Below are 18516 nucleotides of genomic sequence, written 5' to 3'. Positions count from 1 at the left end.
TTTATTTAACAGGTTTGACTGATTTCATTTGCAATTCAACAAAGTAAGCTCCAAAACACGTTTTCCATATACATTTATATAAACTGTTGATGACCCAATTCATCCCTACAGGAAAATGTAAGATGTCAGGACCATGAAAAATTGAAAGTGAATTAAGCAGAAACTGTGAACATAGCTTTCTACAAGCAAAGTTATAACTTAGGGTGTACTTATTTCAATGTTTGTGATAATAGTATGATAACTTGTTCAATTAAAGTGAGATATATTATGAACAAATCCAATTAACTTCTCTCTTCAACTTCAGATTTATTCTTCTGGACAACAGAAAATAACAATCAACATAAAAAAACAGAGATGGATTATGATAATACACAGCCAATTCCGGATGCACCATTGATGGCATTAAATAATAGATACTACGTATATCGATAGCGATAACAATCTATAATTGTTTATTTTAAAATTAATATATCTGCCAGTCAATCATATTGTTTTTGAACCGGTCTGAAAATTTATAGATAGGTACCAATCTACACATATGTTCAAAAGAAATAATAATTCGACGAGATGACCAGTTTGCCATAAGAAATAAAACACTGGTACTATGTGAATGACGCCTTATTCACCTTGTTAGGTATATGCTTTGTGCAGTTTCATTTCGGGAGTCTGCTATTTTAGTATTTTAAAATGAAATGATAGCCTTTCTGGTTTCAAGTGTACTTTTTGGTAATTCCACACTCTTTGATATTATACAGAGTTATTTGCCTATCCGATCTAAATACAAGGCCATTTCCATGAACACATAACGCTGTAAGAATGTGAACTGAAATAACCTCTTCCGTGTGTAAAGATATTACACAGAGACAATTGAATCCATAACAGATCAACCCTACCGACATGGGAATGTACTAATTTAAACATAGGTATACAGTAGTTTTTATCAAGATGCAAATCTGTTCGGCATTCGTTTCATATTTGATAATCTCACGTCATAAAAATAAAAGCACAAAATCGATCATCAAGGTAAATATGGATTTCTAACATAATATGGTACGTGTGTAGTATAATTAATAAAGGTTAAAAGGGAATAATTTAACGTAAATTGATCTATCAAATATATGTTTATATTTTCTTCTTTAAAAGAATAAATATGCGTATTTTACTGCCGACGATACATCAGCATGACATGGCATATTACATGTATGGATATGTCACTGGAACATTTATGTTATAATGAAATTACAGTAGTAAGGTATTGTTGTATTGCGTTTGGATAAGGAATGTCAATTTAACGCACAGACCTTATTCGTATATCATGTCCTCTTGTACTGCATATAGATGTAACCTAATGTATACCAGTTTATTTTCGCGGTGTAGGGGGACAAATTGTAGCGATTGCATCACACATGAATTTCACAGCGATTTATTTTCCCGATAAAACTCAAAGTTCTATTAAACCTGCCATCTTCGATTAATGTTCGTGATTTCTTATCTGCCAAAACATTAATAGCACAATTGTAAAAGGTGGCTAAATATGCTATCTTTTTTCTTTTTCTCATTTTCCTTTAACGTCTCCCGCCACTTCAAATTTGACCTTAAGTTAAGCGTTCGCCCAAGTAAGGAAAACTTCTGTCCCCTGGTCGAGACACACCGATGTCTAATAACGTGGAAGTATCTGCTCCTATATGGCGCTGAACATAATGTGAGTGGGACGACTGGTTTGCATGTTATCAGTATTATGTGACCAGAAGGAAATGGGGTTTCGAGTGTCTTTGGCGGCATGATTCAGTGTGATAGCAATATAGAAAGTACAAGTACCTCCATTATGAACACACCACAACCCATTGTACAAAATGAGGCCGGCCTTTATCTCCCTTTACTGTACTAGGACTACACGATCCTAGCTGTTTATAAGTCGTATCAGCAAAATCAATCAACAAACCTTGTCCTACTATATCGTCCAGCAAATGGAAATTATCAACATTCTAAACAGTCACCTATGTTTTTTTTGATTCCTATTAACAGCCAGAGTTATGTAACACGCCTTGATCTCCGATGTAAAAGTGAAACGATCAGCTGCATAGGCCATTCTTCTAAAAGTGACATTGTTGTTGTATATTAAAAAGTATTATCATCGAACGATATGTACAACAATTGTATGCCTTTTCATGTTTATTTAATGACAAATCCAGTTTTATGTATATACAGAAATTATGCAACATGTTTCCTTAATCAGCAAAGAGTTTCTAAAACACAATTATTTGTAATTGCTACTATCTATACATTCATAATTCCTTTTTATATAATATGAATTTAAATCAAAGATTACACTCGTTTATTAAATTCAAGGAAAACAATTTACACGTAAGCTTGTTAAAAAAGGTTACTAGGTACGTTGTTATAATAGAGCAGTATGGCATTGTCTCGAAGTCATTTACATGTTTGAGGATTACATACAAAAATTCGGAAACCATTCAGAGTACATTAACACCCCCAGTTGATAAGCCCCCATGATCCATATTTGTCAGACAAAGATTCATTAGAAGATTTTGATGTTGACAGATTCATTGCTTCAGAGGTCAACAAAAACACTAAGAAAAAAACTGATTTAGATATGAAAAAAGTACGAGATTTTTTTCAGTGTGTTCTCAAGGAAAACAGGCCATTAGAATCGATTCCGCCAGTTCAGCTGAACAAGTTACTTTGTATCTTTTTTATGAATGTTAGAAACAATCATGGAAAGGAATATGAACCTGCTACCATTAGAAACATGGCATGTAGCATTGATCGGTATTTGAAATCGAAAGATTACGGCAAACAACTAACAACAAGTGTAGAGTTTTCTAAGGTAATGGAGGTTATCAAATCTAAGCAAAAAAAGCTAAAACGAGAGGGAAAGGGAAATTTAGAAAAGAGGGCTGATGCTGTTTCAGACAAAGACATAGATAAATTGTATGACGTAGGTCAACTTGGTTCACACAACCCTGACAGTTTGTTAAGAACAGTTTGGTTTCTAAATACTGTGCATTTTGGCATGCGAGGTGTTACTGAACACAGGGATATGTGTTGGGGGGATATTAAGCTATGTAAAGATTCAGAAAATAATGAGTACATTGAATTTCGTGAACGGCAAACTAAAACAAGGCCTGGATCAAATCCTAAGAATGTAAGGGCCGTCCCCCCCGCGCGCCTGGGCTACCCCTAAAACCCCATCACGCTGCCCTGTCGCCACTTATAAGGTCTACCAATCTCGCCGTCCCGCCAACATACTGCCATGATGATGCACCCTATTATATCGCCACTAATACAAACATGGACAAATCTAGCAGGTGGTTTAAGTGCCAGCCTGTCGGCGTAAATAAACTGGGAAGATTCATGACTACAATGGCAGAAAATGCAGGTAATATTTTATGAATTCATCCTAAACTTCCATTATAATAAACAGCTGCTGTCAACAAAGTAACAAAAACTAAGCCCCGCCCCCTTTCAGATTGTACACAGGCTATACAATGTATTACAGTGTGTACTGAAACAGTACACGATGTCATGTTGCATTTCAAAATTTCACACAACAGGTCAAGGTCGATTGTCCTGGTTATTTGCACTTTAATACTAAATGATTACTGAATTATGACCCGTGATACAGGATTTTTCAATATTTGCAATAAAAATGTTTTAGGCTTGACGAGCAAAACAGGGGGAAATGGAAAGCGCCTCACGAACCATAGCGCAAGAAAGTATCTTGTACAGAAGTTGAATGATAACGGGTTGCCTCCCAATCAGATTATGCAGGTATTAATAAATATTCTTGTACGTTAAATAATAACAAAATGTATGTTTTTAATGCAGACTTACCTTTATTTAAGAAAATACATCCCATCACAAATATTTCGGTACAGTAGGGCTACTGTAACTTTTTTACGAATCACTTGCATATTTTTGCATTTTTTTTATCCTTTCAGATTTCCGGACACAAGAACATCCAGAGTATTAACAACTATTCGACAATAAACTCAAACCAACATAGGACGATCTCAAGAACATTGTCGAACGCGCACTCAGAGCAGATCGGTCAGCCAGCAAACAATCCATCATCCGGCCCCGGCCATCATCACTAGTGTCATCAAACGGTGATGTTCAACTTCAAAACGTATCAAACAGACCACCATTACCAAACACGCTCCCGTCATTGTTTTCGGGACCCATTAATGGTGGATCTTTCACAATAAACATCAACAACAAGTCCGTGTGTACTTGTAGGAAACGCCAAAGGCCAAGGGTGCTTTACTCCGACAGTGACACGGACTAGAGTGGGTTGAACAATCCGCGCGGGAAAATTACGTCACATGCCAAGGCCACACAACTGTTAAATTTGCGCGCATATAGTCCCCGGTCAATATGATTTAAAGAGAATGAAATGACTGGGTTTCGGATATCAAATACATTTAATTATCATTATTTTATAGAAATATTTGTGTATTATCAATTATTAAAGTAATAAAAAATAATTACGAAATTGAATGTTTTGCATATTAATTAGTTTCTGTATCATACAGGTTATATCACTACGCCTAATTTGCATACGGAACTCTAGTAAAAAAAACGTGGGCCTATTGTCACGAAAAACATTGTGGTAGAAACAGGTCACACCACTCGCAACTATTGGATATTGAATTAATTTCCCTCTCGTGAATTATTTTTTAAAAGTTACAAAAGACACTCGCTAAAGCTCGTGTCTTTTGTAACTTTTAAAAAATAATTCACTCGAGTGAAATAAATTCAATATCCAATAGCTGCTCGTTGTGTAACCTCTATTTATTATATTCAAGGAAATCATTTGACACGTAAGCTTGTTAAAAAGGTTACTAGGTACGTTGTTATAATAGAGCAGTATGGCATTGTCTCGAAGTCATTTACATGTTTGAGGATTACATACAAAAATTGGTTAAATATACATATATGATTTTTTTCAGCAAAGAATTTGCATGTTTTTGTTTGATTAATTATTCTGACATAAACAGCCAGTGTCCTGCGAGGAAAGCATCCCATGTGTATAGAGTGAGGTGAGCGTTTTGGGATACTGCAGTATATTCGTGTTGCGTTTTCTTGTATAGTGGAACTACTGCCCTTTTTAGGTCACCTGGAACGAAGTCTCAAGTGACCTATTATCGCCATTTGACCGTCGTCGTCCGTCGTGCGTAGTTAGCCATGCGTCGTATGGCGATAAACAATTTACATTTTCGACTTCTACAAAACCGCTGAACCAAATATGTTGAAATTTTGCAGAAACCTTCCATGGCCAAAGGTCAACCAATATTGTGAATTATATTGTCCCATGGTGAATTTAATAGCCCTGGGATCTCAGATTTTCCCCTGGGGAGGGGATCAAATTTACTACATTTTATAAAGGAAAAACACTTTTTGGAGCATTATTTGCTCAATTTTCATAGGAAATGAGTCAAACTTGGTTAGAATCATTACTCTGAAATATAGCATTTCAACATATCCATATACGTCCTAGCTGACCCCCCGGGACCAGTGGGGCGGGGCAAAACGCGGTCAAAATAACTATAATTTTAAACAAAACAAAAAATCTTTTGAATTCACAGAATTGATGGAACCATATACTCTTCATAGATTAAAATATCAAATTTATAAAATCACTTACTGATTTCAATGACCTGATAGGCCAATATATAGTGTTTATGTTTTTCCATTCTGAATACGACCTCAAGTGACCGCTAAGGCCAATGGGCATCTTGTTACAGTGCTCTATCACTGAAACATGCTGTCGACGACACCTAAGAATACACCCTACCCGGTCACGTTATACTGACAACGGGCGAACCAGTCGTCTGACTCCCTGTATGCTGAGCGTTGCATATATAAATCCCTATAATCTATACATCATTAGTTTAAAGATGCTCCACCGCCGACAGAGCATAAATGGTATTCATCATTTGAACAATAATTGGCGTTTAATCGTATATATATATGTCTAATTAAGACAAAAAATAATTGAATTAATTTATTTTGCCTTTGGTGCATGCGCAATCAGTACTTCATTCCATATAGGATATAGTGACACGGAATTTTTTCGGGATGCAATTAATTATTTTTCATATTTTTAACTTCAAGTAAATTTAGAAGCTTAAACTTTTCAATGGTGGTGATGGTGTAAAGTAAGTAACTTTTGTAACTGAAGAAAAATACTAAATCGTCTGCTCATGTTTTTGATAGTGAAAAAATACCATTTGTCAGCGATGGAGCATCTTTAACGAATCCTTCAAATCCGTGTTAGAGGGACAAGCTACTATTATACATTACCATGTTTCAGATGGTTTAAACATATGGAATCACTTTAAAACAATAAATAATACCATAAAATGAAATTAAAGACAACAATTTGGCTTCATGATTTTACCATATACAATCATTTCACTGCACTGTAAATATCAATATATTGATTTTTGGCAGTACCCTTTTCAGCTCTTATTTGTACTTGTAAAATTAAAACCTATTAAGGTAGACCGTCCCTTCTGGTTTCCTCTCATAGATTTCGTTCATTTTCTGATATTTTGATTTTAGGTATACCCGGATCACAAAAACCACATAAAATCATATGTCACCGGGTTAATTTTTCTTCCAAGGTTACTTAAAGATATGTACTAATGACATTTTATTCTGGATTTTAAGAATATTTATTTGTTTGTTTGTTTGATTAATTAACGTCCTATTAAAGATGCTCCATCGCCGACAGACCATAAATGACATTCATCATTTGAACAATAATTGGTGTTTAATAGTGTTTATATATGTCTTATTAACACAAAAAATAATAATAATAAAAAAAATTATTTTCCTTTGGTATATGCGCAATCAGTACATCATTCCATATAGGATATAGTGCCGCGGATTTTTTTCGGGATGCAATTAATTATTTTTCATATTTTTAACTTGAAGTAAAAATAGAAGCTCAAACTTTTCAACGGTGATAATGGTGTAAAGTAAGTAACTTTTGTAACTGAAGAAAAATACTAAATCGTCTGCTCCTGTTTTTGATAATGAAAAAATACCATTTGTCAGCGGTGGAGCATCTTTAACAGCTACATGTATCGTCATGTAAGGACGGCCTCCCATGTATGCAGTGTGTTGCGTGTATGTTGTGCTGAGTGCGTGTTTTTAGAAGACTGTGGTATATTCATGTTGTGTCTTCTTGTATAGTGGAACTGTTGCCCTTTTGAAAGTGCTATATCACTGAAACATCCCGCCGAAGACACCAAGCAACACACTCCACCCGGTCACATTATACTGGCAACGGGTGAACCAGTCGTCCCACTCATTGTCTGCTGAGCGCTAAGCAGGAGCGGAAACTACCACTTTTATAGACTTTGGTGTGTCTCGGTCAGGGGACAGAACCCAGAGCCTTCCTCACAGGGGCAAACGCTAAACTCAAGGTCAAAACTGAGCCTGTGCCAAGGGAGACATTAAGAATGATAAAGTCAGTTAGGAAGAAGAGAAAAGATAAGATCCTAAATTTAGTCGCCTTTTACGATCGTGCAATAGGGGCAGCAGGTTTAATTCTAACGCCCTACCTGCAGGGATAAAGGATTTTTAAATAGATAATATTTCCTCCCGGTAACATATAATATGCCTGTGACATGTTCATAGGTTCATTAGGTTATATATATAGAATTCATAACTATATCCAATAAGCTTGGTTTTCCACAATAAAACGAAATATCGTTATTTTACAATTAAATCCGGACTCAATTTTAGTGAAAAATTGCAACAAAATAGTCATGTTTTCTTTTTTTTTTTTTGAAAAAAATGATCTGAAGAAAAAACGATTTTTTAGAATTTCCATGAAGATTGGCTTATTTGCAATAATAAAAGCCGATAAAAAGTACACCTCACCGCATTATTTTTCAAAATATGACCGATTTGCTTCCTAATACCCTTACATTTTGGCCTCAAGATGTTAAAAATAGGCGAATCTGTAGCACTTTTCAACGTTTTATGTTATTCGTTTACCCTCGTTAGTTTTCTATATTTTTTATTATATTATTGAAGCATACAAGTTAACACAATAATTACATATCTTAATGATTCCATTTATCTGTTATTTAAAATATTACAAACCAGTTTGCAAGCTACATGTATATGTAGGCCTGACCTCAAACTTTCAAAAAGAGTATAATTCAGCAGGAAATATATCGGCTTTTTCTGAGACAAATATTTTGCTCTGTGTGATACTGTATTAAAATGGATTATATTCCATTATAGCATCTTTCAAATTATAAGTAAAGATTTGAACAAAAAATAAAATGAAAGTATTTTCCAGCCATTCTATTTCCGTATTTTGTTTGTCCGTTTTCGGACGAACATTAGTATAACAGTATCTTCCGAAGAGTGCCTATTGAAGCTCGAAACTCAAATGATTCCATATAAAACACCACTAACTTCCTTCGGCATCCAAATACTGTGTAAATTTATTTCTATTCCGCAAAAAGATAGGTATATAAATTATGATGATAACGGTCATTCCTTTGTTACTACTGACGTGAAGTTTTTCGTTTTTGGTCCCCGTAAATCCATGTGTATTCCATCTGATTGTTTAGCGACTATTATTATTCTTTACTTCATGCATGGATTTTCAAACTTATACTATATTTACCGATTGCCACACTTTTAGATCGATACACTTCAAGTAAACACATCGTAAACACTCGGAAAAGTTCTAGACGAAATACTTGCTCGAATGCCGATTTTAGAAGCGAGTTGTAATAGATGGGTACGGAGAAATAAAATACGTTTGCCGGGATCCGGATAGCGACGTTACAAACGTATGACGTCACAGAAGGGACGGTCTACGTTAATTTAAAGTATTGTAATTCTCAAAATGTTGGTCACTTTAAGTGGTGAATAACATAAACGTTACTTTTTATTTATTGTTGATTCTGAGGTGAATTTTATCTTGTGTATATGAATATTATCCATTAATTTTCGACTCTAACTATTAGCAGAGAACACAACCACGAATACACCAATAAAATGCTTGAGATAGTTTATTGATAAGAAATAAGGTACATAGGTACATCTAAAGAATTATTTATCATTAGCGTCCATAACAGGTGTTAGAGAATCACCACGGCAATCATGCCATAGAAAGTATCTATACATTCCATAGAATATTGTTATCATCTGGGTACGAGTCATTTGTAGAGTGCAACGAAAAAATCAGCAATATATCCGATCAATATTAGGTCATATTCAGCGAGTTTATCTAGCAAGCTTATGGAGGTAAAGTTTATCTTGATTCACTATCCATATCCAGACAAAGATGTTTGTGTTTCAGTCAGCAGGAGCCATCATTGACCTTTGCCACGCCACTGTAAATATATAAATACATTATATAACTTAACACATCAATAAAATGTTCCTGATGAAATATAGATTTAGACCATCTGTTTTAGGCAACAATACGTTGTCAAGAGTAAATCGCCCTAATTCATTTAGTATTTTTGATATTATTGCCACATCTTCTATCAGGTCCCTTTTAACAGCAAATGGGTGTGCCGAAATATAAATTTTGTAGATAGAAATTGATGGTCACACGAGTAGGACTCTTCAAGAATTTATAAAATGGGTTTGATTTTATTAGTTTAACGTCCTATTAACACCGAAGTTTATATAAGGACGTGCCAAGTTTGTTAGTGGAGGAAACCCGGATTACCCGGAGAAAAAACTATCAGCAAGTGATCTGTATTTGGCAACTGTCCTTCATGGCACTCGAACTGGCAACCGGGAGGTGGAAGGCATGTGGTAATATGTGGGAAATATCTTTAGCACTCGTCAACCGCGCCAGCCTATTGACGTATAGAGCAATAAAAAAAGTTTACTTACGCACAATCCATTAGACATTCATTGTTGTAGGTCACACCGTCCTCGCCGCAAACTGGCTTAAGTATACGAGAACAGGGACATGTTGGCGGTTGTGTTGGACATGCGCCGTCAGATGAAATTTCTACCCCACTTTATAAAAAAAGATAAACAGTTTAATGACATTTAAATGCGCGTATAACAAATGTAAAGAGGACACATTTGCTGGATTTGACAGTTCTTCAGTAACATTGGCTTTAATCACCGGATCTTCTTATTAAACATGTAGGTAAAGTAATTCAAATGTGTGTAAAGGATTGGTCAGATTATAATATGACTGAAGGCAAGGATTTGAAGGACGCAGCCAGATGTTTCAGTAACCATTAATTATGCAATGTTAAAAGTAATTTTCATATAACGAACAGAGTCAATTTTTTGTTTATTTGCTTATTCACGAATTCACACCTTATCCTTGTCCCGCTCGATAATTTAATGACTTTAGTTCAAAGCATCACAACGAAAGTTTTTACCACAACGAAATTACTTTTGATTTGTTCCATTTTTGTAATACCTACTTTATATTGAAATGCCCCTATTTATGAAATATTAAAAATAAAATTAAAGGAAACATTAATATTACTGAGTCGTAATCATAACGTATTTACATAAGACAAGTAAAAAATGCGAAAGATGGATTTTCCCTGAATTCAGATACACGGTGTAATGGGACACTTTCCTTCTGACGCTATCTTTACACCACTTCAGGTACAACTGAAATGATAAGGATTATACGAAAACAATAACCTACGTAGGGATTAAAACTCTTGGGATGTCCTTGTTCCTTACCTCCAATACATTTTTCTATGATCGATGAAACTTCAACAAAGTCTGTCAACCAACAATACTAACCTAGTTACCTTGCTCAGCCCTAAACTGTGGTCAGTAGGACTACAGACCAATTCTAGTGAGATTCAGTCACATAATTCTGCTAACTCATACAATAAATCTATTTTTCTTGATAACCGTTAGTTAAGCATGTGTTCATATTAAATATAAACACTTTTAGGTTACAACAATTGCCAAGGTTGAACACAATTGTCCCAAAAGCTGGCGACTAAATGACAATTTTATCAAACCTCTAATGTTACCATGGCAACCACAATTTTAGCAAATGAAAACCTGCATGCAATATTCAACATTGTTGCCAGGTCATTGAAATAGATCCAGTAGTTTAAAGGTTGTTTGTACAACTAGCAACGAAAACAGTTCTCCCTATTAACCGAAGACAGGGTGAGCGAATGTTAAATATTTTCCTATGGTAATTGTACAGCATAAATAAGCTTGATCCAAACCCTAGCAAATTAGTGTTCATTTTAGAAAACCATTATATTGTGACTTTCTTACTATGGCAGCGTAAATATGGGCGAATGAAACGTGCAGCCAATCCATAACATTGTTGCCAAGTTTCAAAATTAATTACCATTTGAACTGAGGAACAACTAGAATCATAGAGCTGTACTTAAGCACAACCCGCCTCGCATTCGTTGTCATACGTTGTACCGTCCTGGCCACACACTGGGCCATAATCACGAGTACATATACACGGAACGGTGGGACACTCTTCGTCCGATGCCACGTCTACCCCACTTTATAATGGTAACAGTAGATACGTACAAATTCAATTACACATTCATAATGATGTTTTTAATCACATTCCTTCAATACTGAAATAAATGTGCTAAATGTGCAACAATACGTTGTCAAGGGTAAGTCGCCCTAATTCATTTAGTATTTTTGATATTATTGCTACATTTTCTATCAGGTCCCTTCTAACAGCAAATGGGTTTGCCGAAATATAAATTATGTAGATAGAAATTGATGGTCACGCGAGTAGGACCCTTCAAGAATTTATAAAAATGGTTTTGATTTTATTAGTTTAACGTCTATTAACACCGAAGTTTATATAAGGACGTGCCAAGTTTGTTAGTGAAGGAAACCCGGATTACCCGGAGAAAAAACTATCGGCAAGTGATCTGTATTTGGCAACTGTCCTTCATGGCACTCGAACTGGCAACCGGGAGGTGGAAGGCATGTGGTAATATGTGGGAAATATCTTTAGCACTCGTCAACCGCGCCAGCCTATTGACGTATAGAGCAATATAAAAAGTTTACTTACGCACAATCCATTAGACATTCATTGTTGTAGGTCACACCGTCCTTGCCGCAAACTGGCTTAAGTATACGAGAACAGGGACATGTTGGCGGTTGTGTTGGACATGCGCCGTCAGATGAAATTTCTACCCCACTTTATAAAAAAAGATAAGCAGTTTAATGACATTTAAATGCGCGTATAACAAATGTAAAGAGGACACATTTGCTGGATTTGACAGTTCTTCAGTAACATTGGCTTTAATCACCGGATCTTCTTATTAAACATGTAGGTAAAGTAATTCAAATGTGTGTAAAGGATTGGTCAGATTATAATATGACTGAAGGCAAGAATGTTAAGGACGCAGCCAGATGTTTCAGTAACCGTTAATTATGCAATGTTAAAAGTACTTTTCATATAATGAACAGTCATTTTTTTGTTTAATTGCTTATTCACGAATTCACACCTTATCCTTGTCCCGCTCGATAATATAATGACTTTAGTTCAAAGCATCACAACGAAAGTTTTCACCACAACGAAATTACTTTAAAATTTGATTTGTTCCATTTTTGTAATACCTACTTTATATTGAAATGCCCCTATTTATGAAATAGTAAAAATAAAATTAAAGGAAACATTAATATTACTGAGTCGTAATCATAACGTATTTACATAAGACAAGTAAAAAATGCGAAAGATGCTTTTTCTCTGAAATCAGATACACGGTGTTGTGGGACGCTTTCCTTCTGACGCTATCTCTACACCACTTCAGATACAACTGAAATGATAAGGATTATACGAAAACAATAACCTACGTAGGGATTAAAACTCTTGGGATGTCCTTGTTCCTTACCTCCAATACATTTTTCTATGATCGATGAAACTTCAATAAAGTTTGTCAACCAACAATACTAACCTAGTTACCTTGCTCAGCCCTAAACTGTGGTCAGTAGGACTACAGACCAATTCTAGTGAGATTCAGTCACATAATTCTGCTAACTCATACAATAAATCTATTTTTCTTGATAACCGTTAGTTAAGCATGTGTTCATATTAAATATAAACACTTTTAGGTTACAACAATTGCCAAGGTTGAACACAATTGTCCCAAAAGCTGGCGACTAAATGACAATTTTATCAAACCTCTAATGTTACCATGGCAACCACAATTTTAGCAAATGAAAACCTGCATGCAATATTCAACATTGTTGCCAGGTCATTGAAATAGATCCAGTAGTTTAAAGGTTGTTTGTACAACTAGCAACGAAAACAGTTCTCCCTATTAACCGAAGACAGGGTGAGCGAATGTTAAATATTTTCCTATGGTAATTGTACAGCATAAATAAGCTTGATCCAAACCCTAGCAAATTAGTGTTCATTTTAGAAAACCATTATATTGTGACTTTCTTACTATGGCAGCGTAAATATGGGCGAATGAAACGTGCAGCCAATCCATAACATTGTTGCCAAGTTTCAAAATTAATTACCATTTGAACTGAGGAACAACTAGAATCATAGAGCTGTACTTAAGCACAACCCGCCTCGCATTCGTTGTCATACGTTGTACCGTCCTGGCCACACACTGGGCCATAATCACGAGTACATATACACGGAACGGTGGGACACTCTTCGTCCGATGCCACGTCTACCCCACTTTATAATGGTAACAGTAGATACGTACAAATTCAATTACACATTCATAATGATGTTTTTAATCACATTCCTTCAATACTGAAATAAATGTGCTAAATGTGCAACAATACGTTGTCAAGGGTAAGTCGCCCTAATTCATTTAGTATTTTTGATATTATTGCTACGTTTTCTATCAGGTCCCTTCTAACACCAAATGGGTTTGCCGAAATATAAATTTTGTAGATAGTAATTGATGGTCACACGAGTAGGACCCTTCAAGAATTTATAAAATGGTTTTGATTTTATTAGTTTAACGTCTATTAACACCGAAGTTTATATAAGGACGTGCCAAATTTGTTGGTGGAGGAAACCCGGATTACCCGGAGAAAAAAACTATCGGCATATGATCTGTATTTGGCAACTGTCCTTCATGGCACTCGAACTGGCAACCGGGAGGTGGAAGGCATGTGGTAATATGTGGGAAATATCTTTAGCACTCGTCAACCGCGCCAGCCTATTGACGTATAGAGCAATATAAAAAAATTACTTACGCACAATCCATTAGACATTCATTGTTGTAGGTCACACCGTCCTTGCCGCAAACTGGCTTAAGTATACGAGAACAGGGACATGTTGGCGGTTGTGTTGGACATGCGCCGTCAGATGAAATTTCTACCCCACTTTATAAAAAAAGATAAACAGTTTAATGACATTTAAATGCGCGTATAACAAATGTAAAGAGGACACATTTGCTGGATTTGACAGTTCTTCAGTAACATTGGCTTTAATCACCGGATCTTCTTATTAAACATGTAGGTAAAGTAATTCAAATGTGTGTAAAGGATTGGTCAGATTATAATATGACTGTTAAGGCAAGAATGTTAAGGACGCAGCCAGATGTTTCAGTAACCGTTAATTATGCAATGTTAAAAGTACTTTTCATATAATGAACAGAGTCATTTTTTTGTTTAATTGCTTATTCACGAATTCGCACCTTATCCTTGTCCCGCTCGATAATTTAATGACTTTAGTTCAAAGCATCACAACGAAAGTTTTTACCACAACGAAATTACTTTTGATTTGTTCCATTTTTGTAATACCTACTTTATATTGAAATGCCCCTATTTATGAAATAGTAAAAATGAAATTAAAGGAAACATTAATATTACTGAGTCGTAATCATAACGTATTTACATTAGACAAGTAAAAAATGCGAAAGATGGATTTTCCCTGAATTCAGATACACGGTGTTGTGGGACACTTTCCTTCTGACGCTATCTTTACACCACTTCAGGTACAACTGAAATGATCAGGATTATACGAAAACAATAACCTACGTAGGGATTAAAACTCCTGGGATGTCCTTGTTCCTTACCTCCAATACATTTTTCTATGATCGATGAAACTTCAACAAAGTCTGTCAACCAACAATACTAACCTAGTTACCTTGCTCAGCCCTAAACTGTGGTCAGTAGGACTACAGACCAATTCTAGTGAGATTCAGTCACATAATTCTGCTAACTCATACAATAAATCTATTTTTCTTGATAACCGTTAGTTAAGCATGTGTTCATATTAAATATAAACACTTTTAGGTTACAACAATTGCCAAGGTTGAACACAATTGTCCCAAAAGCTGGCGACTAAATGACAATTTTATCAAACCTCTAATGTTACCATGGCAACCACAATTTTAGCAAATGAAAACCTGCATGCAATATTCAACATTGTTGCCAGGTCATTGAAATAGATCCAGTAGTTTAAATGTTGTTTGTACAACTAGCAACGAAAACAGTTCTCCCTATTAACCCAAGACAGGGTGAGCGAATGTTAAATATTTTCCTATGGTAATCGTACAGCATAAATAAGCTTGATCCAAACCCTAGCAAATTAGTGTTCATTTTAGAAAACCATTATATTGTGACTTTCTTACTATGGCAGCGTAAATATGGGCGAATGAAACGTGCAGCCAATCCATAACATTGTTGCCAAGTTTCAAAATTAATTACCATTTGAACTGAGGAACAACTAGAATCATAGAGCTGTACTTAAGCACAACCCGCCTCGCATTCGTTGTCATACGTTGTACCGTCCTGGCCACACACTGGGCCATAATCACGAGTACATATACACGGAACGGTGGGACACTCTTCGTCCGATGCCACGTCTACCCCACTTTATAATGGTAACAGTAGATACGTACAAATTCAATTACACATTCATAATGATGTTTTTAATCACATTCCTTCAATACTGAAATAAATGTGCTAAATGTGCAACAATACGTTGTCAAGGGTAAGTCGCCCTAATTCATTTAGTATTTTTGATATTATTGCTACATTTTCTATCAGGTCCCTTCTAACAGCAAATGGGTTTGCCGAAATATAAATTATGTAGATAGAAATTGATGGTCACGCGAGTAGGACCCTTCAAGAATTTATAAAAATGGTTTTGATTTTATTAGTTTAACGTCTATTAACACCGAAGTTTATATAAGGACGTGCCAAGTTTGTTAGTGAAGGAAACCCGGATTACCCGGAGAAAAAACTATCGGCAAGTGATCTGTATTTGGCAACTGTCCTTCATGGCACTCGAACTGGCAACCGGGAGGTGGAAGGCATGTGGTAATATGTGGGAAATATCTTTAGCACTCGTCAACCGCGCCAGCCTATTGACGTATAGAGCAATATAAAAAGTTTACTTACGCACAATCCATTAGACATTCATTGTTGTAGGTCACACCGTCCTTGCCGCAAACTGGCTTAAGTATACGAGAACAGGGACATGTTGGCGGTTGTGTTGGACATGCGCCGTCAGATGAAATTTCTACCCCACTTTATAAAAAAAGATAAACAGTTTAATGACATTTAAATGCGCGTATAACAAATGTAAAGAGGACACATTTGCTGGATTTGACAGTTCTTCAGTAACATTGGCTTTAATCACCGGATCTTCTTATTAAACATGTAGGTAAAGTAATTCAAATGTGTGTAAAGGATTGGTCAGATTATAATATGACTGAAGGCAAGGATTTGAAGGACGCAGCCAGATGTTTCAGTAACCATTAATTATGCAATGTTAAAAGTAATTTTTATATAAGTAACAGAGTCGATTTTTTTTGTTTATTTGCTTATTCACGAATTCACACCTTATCCTTGTCCCGCTCGATAATATAATGACTTTACTTCAAAGCATCACAACGAAAGTTTTCACCACAACGAAATTACTTTAAAATTTGATTTGTTCCATTTTTGTTATACCTACTCTATATTGAAATGCCCCTATTTATGAAATATTAAAAATAAAATTAAAGGAAACATTAATATTACCGAGTCGTAATCATGACGTTTTTACATAAGACAAGTAAAAAATGAGAAAGATGCTTTTTCTCTGAAATCAGATACACGGTGTTGTGGGACGCTTTCCTTCTGACGCTATCTCTACACCACTTCAGGTACAACTGAAATGATAAGGATTATACGAAAACAATAACCTACGTAGGGATTAAAACTCCTGGGATGTCCTTGTTCCTTACCTCCAATACATTTTTCTATGATCGATGAAACTTCAACAAAGTCTGTCAACCAACAATACTAACCTAGTTACCTTGCTCAGCCCTAAACTGTGGTCAGTAGGACTACAGACCAATTCTAGTGAGATTCAGTCACATAATTCTGCTAACTCATACAATAAATCTATTTTTCTTGATAACCGTTAGTTAAGCATGTGTTCATATTAAATATAAACACTTTTAGGTTACAACAATTGCCAAGGTTGAACACAATTGATCCAAAAGCTGGCGACCAAATGGGGTAAGAGCCAAAATTTATACAAACTGTTTCCCTTCCTTAAAGGATATTTGTTTCCAAATTCGGTTAAATTCTAAGTGGAATTCTATGACAAGTATCGATTTAAAGTATTTCCCTCTATTTCCCCTATTGGGTCCCGCCTCTCCTGCCCCCGCGGGGTCAGAGCCAAAATTTATACAAGCTCTGTTATCCTTCCTTAAAGGATGCGTGGCCAAATTGGGTTATATCCCATGTAGAGCTCTATGAATAGTAGCGATTTAAAGGATTTCCCTCTATTTTTCCTATTGGGTCCCGCCTCTCATGCCCCCGCGGGGTCAGAGCCAAAATTAATACAAACTCTGTTCTCCTTGTCCAAATGATTCTGACCAAATTTGGTTACAATCCATTTAGAACTCTAGTATTATTAGCAATTTAAAGAATTTACCTCTGTTTCCCCTATTGGGCCCCGCCCTGCTGGCCTCTGGCGGTCATAGCCAAAATTTATTTCTGTTTCCCTTTCTTAAAGGATATTCGTGGTCAAATTTGGTTACATTCCAAGCAGAACTCTTTAAAGGAAATGTTGACGGACGGACGGACGGGCGCCGCGCCATGACTTAAGCCTGCCGGTCCTTCGGGCCAGGTGAGCTATGAAGCCTAAACGACCACTACCTTTTATTTCAAGTCTTTTACAGCATGTAGCTCTTTCTTGTCGTTCATTATATTGTTAAAGATGAAAACTCATATTTACCATATATATGTTATATAAACATTTGCATTGCTATCATCAAAATTCTAAAGAAATTGCTTCAAAAGATGACCCGATAATAGTAACAAACAACTATGCTCACTCATTGTTATTATAATAGAACAGCGTCGAATAAATGGGTGATTGTTACAAATGCACCTCAACATTAGTGAAATATAAAATAAATAAATAACACGATGAGAGATAACTCTTTGACCAAAATATAGCCTTGTTAAACATTTGTTTTTCTTGATAACAAACGTTCTATCTAGGTATATGCAAATCACGCTGAATTTTCTTGTACTATAACAGAAATCTGG

General features: G+C 35.6%; 1 protein-coding gene and 1 long non-coding RNA gene across 3 annotated transcripts in view; one reads left to right on the top strand and one right to left on the bottom strand.

Moving 5' to 3' along the window:
• Positions 1-3233: 3233 nt before the first annotated feature.
• LOC138333547 (uncharacterized) lies at positions 3234-4516 on the top strand. The gene is made up of 2 exons (XR_011209994.1): positions 3234-3792; positions 3963-4516. It is a non-coding gene; the product is annotated as an uncharacterized lncRNA (long non-coding RNA).
• Positions 4517-9052: 4536 nt separating this feature from the next.
• Positions 9053-18516, bottom strand: part of LOC138333546 (agrin-like) — a 33480-nt gene continuing 24016 nt past the window's right edge. For both annotated transcript variants that reach the window (XM_069281994.1, XM_069281995.1), the window contains 5 exons: positions 16369-16497; positions 14215-14343; positions 12059-12187; positions 9907-10035; positions 9053-9392 (listed from right to left, as the gene is read on the bottom strand). In XM_069281994.1, the coding sequence (XP_069138095.1) occupies positions 9359-9392; positions 9907-10035; positions 12059-12187; positions 14215-14343; positions 16369-16497 (550 nt within the window). In that variant the 3' untranslated portion in view covers positions 9053-9358. The remainder of the gene's footprint in view (positions 9393-9906; positions 10036-12058; positions 12188-14214; positions 14344-16368; positions 16498-18516) is intronic.

Source organism: Argopecten irradians, chromosome 10 (assembly GCF_041381155.1).
Source record: "Argopecten irradians isolate NY chromosome 10, Ai_NY, whole genome shotgun sequence".
NCBI classification, from domain to species: Eukaryota; Metazoa; Mollusca; class Bivalvia; order Pectinida; family Pectinidae; genus Argopecten; species Argopecten irradians.
Note: the sequence above shows the minus strand (reverse complement) of the source record. Positions and strands in the feature narration are given on the sequence as shown.